The sequence below is a fragment of the Quercus suber genome, unplaced genomic scaffold (genome assembly GCF_002906115.3).
Source record: "Quercus suber isolate HL8 unplaced genomic scaffold, Cork oak 2.0 scaffold_711, whole genome shotgun sequence".
Taxonomy (NCBI): domain Eukaryota; kingdom Viridiplantae; phylum Streptophyta; class Magnoliopsida; order Fagales; family Fagaceae; genus Quercus; species Quercus suber.
This window is the reverse complement of record NW_027070152.1, coordinates 303,540-312,503: the sequence shown is the minus strand read 5'-3', so window position 1 is coordinate 312,503 and position 8,964 is coordinate 303,540. Positions and strand designations below refer to the sequence as shown.

Below are 8,964 nucleotides of genomic sequence, written 5' to 3'. Positions count from 1 at the left end.
GAAATTATCAATCATACAAACACAACTGGGCCTAGTCCTTGAAAGATCGTCGTTTCAAAGAGTTTAAAAAAACCATTTTCCTCGCATAGCATATGTCAGGGCTTCTAGTTACATTTTCCAACGTAACACATTATCAAAAATTTAAAACGGATTCAAATGGGAACAGCCTAGTACCGAGCACACCTCTGAACATTGTTATTCAATTGCTATAATCAGATATGTTTCAACAATCTCAGAGCTCGGGGCTGCTTAAAAAAACTTACATACTAAATGGGACAACCCATCTTTCTCAAGGTCCAATATTACAATATAGACCTGAAGAGAACACGTCTTTTTGAGTTCAGTTTTTATCACATGATCACAATTTATGCAATGATCAATGCAACTATACCTCAGCATTGCACACGGTGGAGATAAAAAAGGGATGAGGTGAGGGAAGACAGAATTGCAAGTCAAACTGATATGCCAAACTCAAATAAGTGTACATAATCTTTCAAAAATAGAATTTATGGATTCCCAGGTCCCATTCTCACAAATCAAACATCCATAAAGAAAACAGTAAATTAAACCATCAGGATTTCCTAGTCAAAACTGTAAAGTTCGGAGACAGCATGACTGCATGTGATAAGCTTAACAGCTTTTTATGTTCGGGCAGGATTCCCAGCTCCAGCAGGGCGGGGTGCTTGACCAGGCTGACCAGGCCTTGGCTGATCATCCTGAAAAATCACAGAACGCAATGAACCAGTTTAAGAAAAGCATCGGTTAAATTCAAAGGGCTCATCCTCATAATCTCATAACAGACATCAAGAATAAAATTCATATGGCTAACTACAGATTTTAATAAAACAAACAATGCCAAATATCTCCATGAATGTATGGACACCCCCAAAAAATTTTGATTTGAAGCTCTATCCAAATATAATAATTTAAAGTAATTAATGAGAATAACAGCCTTCACAACAGAAAACATAAAGCGCTAGCAAACAATTAATGCCTCCAGATTTAACAGAAGACCCTTTGTAGATTATGGCTTCCTAATGTGAAATGCTACATAAAGTAGCATGGATCCATTTAATGTCTAATAGAAGTCCCCAAAAGCAACTCTGATAGAAGAGCGACAATGAGGATTACAGTCTAGATAGGCTCAAAGGAATTAATTCCCATAGATTTATGGTTCAGTTCAGCGGATTTTCAAAATTAACCATTTTCAGCATGCTTAGCAGTTGTTTTGGGGCAACATTTAGCAGGGCAAGGTTTGGAAGTTCAACACATTTTGGCAATTAAGAGAACTTCCAATTAGTATGACATAAAACAATAAACACCAAGTCTCCAGTTGCATATTTCCTATTTAAACCTTGAAGCATATAAAGTGAATCAATGGTAAAACTATTGGCAGAAAAGGCACTAAAAAGATGCAAACATACCCTACGCCTGAGGAAACGCTGTGGTGGGTCACGCTTCCTCCTATCAGTGCGAGAGCGAACCCTCACAACATGTGAGTGAATAGCACAGGAAACACAGTACTGCATCTTTGCATACAGCTTTGGAAGAACATACTCTGCATGAAAAGAGTACATTTTCAGCAAAATATAAATGCAAGAGATAAACACGGCAAAATGAAAAACTAGGAAGTGAGGATAAGTATATTACGGTCATAGACACAAGCTTCTTGAACATCCCTAACTGCAGCTTGCTCAACAATGTTCCTCACAAGGAATCTCTTGATAGCCTTGTCCTTTTTTCAATAAAAACCCAAATCACAAGTCAAGATCTACAGTTTAACCAACTCACATACACCCAAAATCATATACGCAATCGCACTTTCAATAGCCAACACACAAACAAATAGCACGAAGATAAGCACACATTTGTAAACTCGACACAACTGAAAAAATAGACAAATATCACACATGAAAAACAGCAAAAGCCTCACGTTGTCCCGCATGGTTTTGTAATAATGATGAAAAGCACCCACATATTGTAAACCCCACTAGTATTTGTGGTCAGTGTTATACATTTTGTTCATAACCCGTGTAAATTGGGACTAAGGCTTGGTTGTTATTGCATCTACATATTGTAAACATAAATTCACAATCTAAACCATATTTTATTTTCTTTAACGTTTTCATAACAAGAAATGAGTATTATATATATTCATACAAACATAATCACATACATATCCATCAATTCCACTCAACCTTACAAACCCATCTATAATCATATAAATCATAATTTACACATACCACAACTGTTGAAACTTGAAACACGCACACAAAATGGTACAATTTATAGATTGAGATGAAATGGAAAACGAAAGGAAAAAAGAGGAGAAAAACCTTGGGGCAGCATTTGCCGCAGTTGGAGCAGCGGATGAACTTGACGTGACCGCGGCCGTGCTTGTTGCGACCACCATTCCTGCGCTTGAAAGTCTGCAAATCAGAGACAGAGACAAAGAGAGAGAGATTAGAACAGTGAATGAAACAAGCAGAAATGAAAGACGGAGATGAAGAATTGAGGATTGGAAGAGAGATCTGACCATGGTTGCGAAGGAGATCTGAGGCGTTCGGAGTCGCCGGCTGTGAGTACCAGCTAGGGTTTATGCCGCTAGAGAGAGAGATATGTGAGCGCTAAGACTCAGCTAATGAGAAAGAATGCGCTTTTTATACATGCCACGGTGCCCTAGCCAGCCAACTATTAGTAAATAGCAAAACCCCTCCTCCCATTTCTACCTATTTCTACTTTCTCCCCCTCAATTTCTCTATATACATCTATTCACCTTTTTTTTTTTCATAACGTTTTAATAGAAGGAATAGAGAACAATGTGTTCTACTAATTTAAGGATTTTTTTATTTTTTTTTTATTTTTATAATTAGAATTGAATTGTTTTGGATTTTATACAATTTTTAAATAAAATATGATATTTATCAATAACATAATAGATTATAAACGTTCTTTAGACTTTTTTTAAAAAAAATTCTTACTTTTAACAATTTATAATTAGTTAAAACTATATATAAAATTAAGAATGAACATCAATCATTAAATACATATATAGGCGACAATGTTTGACTTTTGAACTCCTCTATATTATGCCATGTAAGCTTTGGTAGTCTAACAAATTTTCACATAATTTTTATTTTTTATTCTTTATTTATCTGACACTTTATTTTTATTTTTTTATTCCTTTTTATTTATAAAAAAAAAAAAGTAATCAAATGTCGATCATTCCTTTTTAATATCCAATATGTAGCTTGTATTTAGATTCCAATTAGGATTTGTTTTTCTTAGAGTGGCGAGTAAGCCTTTGACTTGCTTTCAAAGCATGTTTGTATGCAACACAAATTCCTTCATAGTAAAGATGAGTAGCCAACTTACTCTCCTAAAAATCATATAGGATTAAAAGAACTTTTTGATAAGTTATAGGATTAAAATAACTAGGCTAAGCTTGACCCGCACATCTATATAGGAAGCAATTACCCTCATAGAAAATTTAAGTAACATTATAGTTGTAGCTTCAACTTTCAAGTCATGGGAAATCCGCACTAGAAACATTAGTGAGATATATAGAAGAAGGAACGCACCATGACCAAGTACAAGAGCATCATCCAATCTTCACATGCCAAATATGCATAGAGCCCATGTAACAACAACCATAAATTGAGCTACAACAACAACTATCTGTGCCTTTTTTTATTTGGTCCTACTCAGTCTATTCTGTCAACTTTGGTCTTATACGGTCCACTTTGGTCCTACTCAGTCCATTCGCATTCGGTCTTATTTAGTCTGCTTTGGTCTTAGTCGGTCCTATTTGGTCCATTATATCTACTTTGGTCCTATTCATTCCACTTTGTTCCACTTTTGTCCTATTTGGTCCACTTCGGTTAACTAGTCCAATACCAATCTAGACAATAGGATATCATATTAGTTGCCATAACACATGCAGCACTACTTTGAAGTTTGGACTTAAAATGGAAATCAGAGTAACCATTTAAATAAACCAACTCGTGAATAACGAGAGCAACCAATGCCGAGGTCACAAATTTGCTCAAAAAGTCGCATAGGCCACCCTGGGAGATTTCATTTCCATGGGCCACAATGTAATGGGCACAATAAAGCCTGCGTAACAGTGAAGGTAGCACATCTATAATGTCATAAGAACTGAACTGCTAGAAGCCATAAAATTACAAACAAAAGCAACATTATTAATAAAAGGTAATGCCAAGAGGGCCGAATTTTCATATTTTGGAATGGGCATAAAGATACAATGAGCACATAGCTCTACATAATTAGATTTTTCATACATGAGATACAATATTAATCAAACACCTCAACAGAAACAATGTCCCTCAATGTTTTGACCATATCATTTTATTTCATGAACCAAACTATCCGCAAAGACAGCTGGAAGCCCATCTTGAAAGATGAATTGGAACTCAAGGGCATTCTTTTGCATACACTTGACTTGCATATTTCCAATTAATAACTTTCCATATGTTCTTTAGATAGTCTGGTCTGACATTCTTGTACTGCAACATGAGTAAAACAGAAATGTCATTTATGATAGAGAAGCAAATCATGGTTAAAATTTGCATTTTAAAGAGAAATATTATACCAGTCAACAATTTAGTAAAAATTGCTTTATAAATTATAAAATAGATATATAAAGCAGTCTCCTAACTAGTAACAACAGCTTTCATAAACAGTCACCAGTCGCCAACCATTTACCTCCATAAAATAATCTAGCTCAAGGTAAAATAAGAGCAATGCAATTAATTTCTGATATATCAAAAAAGGCAACCCCATGTTGATACCCTCTTAGTCTCATCCACTCCCACCCCAGAACGGCTAGAACATTCAACACCTTGGGACTTCGTAATCATGGGAGTAGATTTCATTAAACTAAAGCCTATGTACCACGTCTCTAACAAACTCCTGAGAAGTGGAAATGCCGAAAGATAAGAATTCAAGAAAAAGATTATCAAATGTCTTTATAAACCATGTATTCTTGCAAAATCCTGGCCATCATGTAGAAGCATTTCAACACAAACATCATAATTAAGAGTTTCAATCATCATGCAACCACATTTGAGATATCATGAATAGCAATCTAAAGTAATACTAATTTACCTGCAAGTAGTAGGCATGCTCCCAAACATCTATACCAAGCAGTGGAACTAAATTTGCTCCTTTAGTTACCAGTGGGTCCTGCAGAAAAAATAATTTCAGAATTTAAGTAATAGAGTTTTTTCCGCATGTTAAGACAATCAAAGACATTTTGACAGATATATATACGCAAAGAGTAGATGAACCATGTTCAAAAGCAAGTTCAGCTATATATTTAACATCAATCTTTTTGAATCATAGGAATTCCTCGTAATTGCAAACCTCCTAAAATTGAGGGTTAAGATAGCAACATATATCCAGGCTCCAACATAAAAATTATGCTCAAGGTAACAAGCTTAAGAACCAATCCAAACCAGACAGTATCAAAGTTTGACACCAAAAGTCCTACTAAGCGTTACAAAATTCAACAAAAATGGAATAAAATTACGGTCAATTGAAGAGGACTTGGAAATACAAATAATCATTGCTAGATAACTTTCCAATTGCATATTTATAATTTTTACCTGATTTGCGGTGGTATCAACTACAAGTTTCTTCAACTCCTTGTCCAGACCAAGCCACTGCCAAGACACAAATATGTCAAAAGAACCATACAAACCAACCCCCACAACACAAAAAAAAAAAAAGCAGCATTCATTGAAGGAACCAGCCAATTTTTAGGGGCATGAATTGAATGTTGGAAACTACACAAGCTGCAAAACCTACCACCCATCCGGAGCCCTGTAAAGCAGCACCTTCCGCACTGATCTTTTGCACAAGTGCTTCCATGGAACCAAAATTAGTGTCAATAGCCCAACCTAAGGAACCATGTGGGGGCTCACCACCTCCTTCCTGCCATGTATAAAAAGCACTTGGTAAAAGAAGTTTCTTAAACATAAATAAATAAATGACTTGAAAAAAGAGAGAGCTAAAGACATAAACTTACAGAAACAGGAGTTAGATTCTTCCAGAAAATTGAGTGGTTGATATGACCTGCAAGGAAAATAAATCATTCTAGGTAAATCAAAGCTAAGGATGACTAACTTTTAACAGTAACATGATGATATAGACAATGCCCATGAGGAAAATTAAATTGGGTTAAGTTTTGATCATCTAAAGACATGAAAATGCAATAAAAACAGGCAAATTCTTGTACAAAGAGTTTGACTTTTACTCTTTAGCTACAAGAATCAGAAGGATGAAACAAAAGCAAAGCCCCCAGGAAGATCTCAAACTGTTAATTACTCACAGCAACAATTTCACATTATGATTTCATTGCATCAATATCCTAACACTTTCACGTTTCTTTACTAAACTGATTGCATCAATAGTCATCAACATACATTAATAACAATTTTCTTAAAAGATATACTCCATAATAACATAGGGTGTGTTTGGAAAACTGTGTATTGAGTTTAAAATGAGCATAAAAAAGCAACTAGGAGTTGTGGATGCAAATCAAAGTTTTGGGTAAAAACGCTCTTTTAAACTCCCAAAACGCCTAACCAAAACGACCCTATAGTCAAGGAATTAATTTACATTTCACAATCCAATTCTCACAATAAAAACTCCATAAATTCACAACAGTATTATTAAAATCAATTAAATCATCCAAACATATAATAGCATCAAACGAACCAACCAACACAGTATCCTAGCATTTCATAAAGAAATCAAAACCAAAAAAAAAAAAAGCGAGAGAGATAGATAGAGAGAGAGACCTCCGCCATTGAACTTGATGGCGCTCTGCAACTTGACGACGGAGGAGGAATCGCCTTTAGCGACGGCGTCTTCGAGCTGCTCGAGAGCCTTGTTGTAGTTGGTAATGTAAGCCTGGTGGTGCTTCTGGTGGTGGAGCTGCATGATTTCGCCGCTAATGGCAGGCTCGAGAGCGCCGTAGTCGTATGAGAGATCGGGAAGAGAGAAGGTTTGCAAGCCACGGAGCTGAGAGTGAGAGTGAGTCAAGGTTTGGGTTAACCCTAAGGTTCTGCACAATAGAGGCCGGAACGCCATCGGAAAAGTCTACAGAGAGAGAGAAGAGAGAAAAAGAAAACAACAAAAGCAGATTGAAAATGTGAGTGGGAATTGAGAATTGAGAAAGAGATGTAGTAGAGGTTTTTATATATATTTATATGTAGGAGAGAGAGAGGAGCTGAGCTCCTGTCTCTGTGTGATAAAAAAATCGAATCGATTCGAATCTGGGTGCGGAATTCCGAAATGCGACCCATTGGTTTGGACACGTTTCATCGCCTTTAATTTTGTATAAAGATAATTTTCTCATTTCTGCGTATTTCATTGTCCGGTGTTAACCTAACCCGCAAATACGACACAAATTTAACATGAGTTTTTGCGGGTTATGGTTGGATCTTAATGGATTTAATGGTTTGGACACGTTTCATCTCCTTTAATTTTGTATAAAGATAATTTTCTCATTTTTGCGTATTTCAGTGTCCGGTGTTGACCTAACCCGCGAATACAACATAAATTTAACATGAGTTTTTGCGGGTTATGGTTGGATCTTAATGGGTTTGGGTCATAAACGGGTCAATCTAAAAGTGATACAATAAAAAACGTGTTATAAGCGAGTCAACTTACGTAACCTACAATAGACATGTTTGACACAACAATTTATTTACGTCAACCTGAAATGACTTACTTAACACAACCCATTTAACTCGTATAACAAATAAATATTCATTTTATTTTAAATTTGTCAAATACTTTTTATATCCAACATATATTTTAAATTTAAAATAAAAGTGAGTAATTACAAAAACTTACAAAGGGATATAATTGGAAATTAAAACTTTACAAACCCTAGATCTCTAAACTCTACAAACCCTAAATCTCTAAACATTCTTATAAATATCTAATTTTATTTTTTTATTTCAGTCATACTACTCACTCTACTATCTTATAGTCTTACACTCAATTCTCAAACTCAAAGTCTTAAACCGATTATTGCTCTCTCTCTCTCTTTCTCTCTAATGTGTTTAGTGAGTTTTAGAATTAAAGAAAACCGTTTACTTGGTGTTTCAAAATTTTGCAGTAAATTTTTTCTGCATAATGTTTTTGTTCTATAAACTTTGAACCCATGTGCCATTATTAATATATGAGATATATTAATTGTTGATTAAGGCCACGGTTGTAGCTTTTGTCTTGTGCCGTGTGTATTTTTTGGTGTTTATATTAGTGTTGGACACTGTCAACATATCTTGCAAGTGGGTTTATTGAGATAGTTTATAAACTAGATCTGATGGTTATTGCTTTTAAAGATTACAATTGCATGTAACGTTGTAATACTCCCTTTTGATATCATATGAACAATTTTATGATTGCATGATATGGCCCACTTGTTTTAGTTACTTTGAATGATAATAAGACAACTTGACGTTATGCTTGTTGGTCATCCTATAAACACGTGTTCATTCCCTTGGATCTGTACGTTATTTTTTGAAGAAAGTGTGTTAATTCCCTTGGATCCGTATCTTATTTTTTAAAGAATTGAAGTGTATGCACTGCTTTTGGAATACAAAAAAAAAATTTATTTTAGATGGATGTTATATTTAATACTACACAAGTTAAAATGGGTTGTATTATATTTGTGTCAACTCAACACAACTCACTTATTAAATGGGTTGAGTCAGGTCAACCTGCCTTATTAACAGGTCGGGTTAGAGTTGAAGGATCATGACACGATTATTAAATAGGTTGGGTTAGGGTTGAGCCATTTAGTTAAATACCCCTACCTCGACACGACATGAACCCAACACGCTAACCCGAATGGACACCCCCATTTCAATGTAGTATCAGAAAAAATGAGTTAAGGGAAAACTATTCTTGGTCAATTAAAAAAAAAAG

At 35.1% G+C, this 8,964-nt stretch overlaps 2 protein-coding genes across 2 annotated transcripts; both read right to left on the bottom strand.

The window, feature by feature from the left end:
- Positions 1-445: 445 nt before the first annotated feature.
- LOC111985069 (small ribosomal subunit protein eS26y) lies at positions 446-2,669 on the bottom strand. Its single transcript, XM_024016700.2, has 5 exons — positions 2,537-2,669; positions 2,337-2,429; positions 1,651-1,735; positions 1,425-1,558; positions 446-716 (listed from the first exon to the last, which is right to left on the bottom strand). Exons 1-5 carry the CDS (start codon positions 2,537-2,539, stop codon positions 642-644), a joined length of 390 nt encoding a protein of 129 aa, XP_023872468.1. The 5' UTR covers positions 2,540-2,669; the 3' UTR covers positions 446-641.
- Positions 2,670-4,181: 1,512 nt separating this feature from the next.
- LOC111985100 (superoxide dismutase [Mn], mitochondrial) lies at positions 4,182-7,311 on the bottom strand. Its single transcript, XM_024016741.2, has 6 exons — positions 6,825-7,311; positions 6,050-6,096; positions 5,830-5,955; positions 5,628-5,684; positions 5,128-5,205; positions 4,182-4,526 (listed from the first exon to the last, which is right to left on the bottom strand). The coding sequence occupies exons 1-6, from the start codon at positions 7,114-7,116 to the stop codon at positions 4,434-4,436; spliced, it is 693 nt and encodes a 230-aa protein (XP_023872509.1). The 5' UTR covers positions 7,117-7,311; the 3' UTR covers positions 4,182-4,433.
- Positions 7,312-8,964: the final 1,653 nt, after the last annotated feature.

What these genes read in the sequence shown, in the direction of transcription:
- LOC111985069 (XM_024016700.2), bottom strand. An exon ending in AGAAGCTTGTGTCTATGACC is followed by an intron (nt 1,559 to 1,650) that starts GTAATATACTTA and finishes CTTTTCATGCAG; the next exon opens with AGTATGTTCTTCCAAAGCTG. An exon ending in AGCGTTTCCTCAGGCGTAGG is followed by an intron (nt 717 to 1,424) that starts GTATGTTTGCAT and finishes GTGATTTTTCAG; the next exon opens with GATGATCAGCCAAGGCCTGG.
- LOC111985100 (XM_024016741.2), bottom strand. Translation starts at nt 7,116, where the DNA reads ATGGCGTTCCGGCCTCTATTGTGCAGAACCTTAGGGTTAACCCAAACC. An exon ending in TTGATACCACCGCAAATCAG is followed by an intron (nt 5,206 to 5,627) that starts GTAAAAATTATA and finishes TTTTTTCTGCAG; the next exon opens with GACCCACTGGTAACTAAAGG. An exon ending in AGCATGCCTACTACTTGCAG is followed by an intron (nt 4,527 to 5,127) that starts GTAAATTAGTAT and finishes CTCATGTTGCAG; the next exon opens with TACAAGAATGTCAGACCAGA.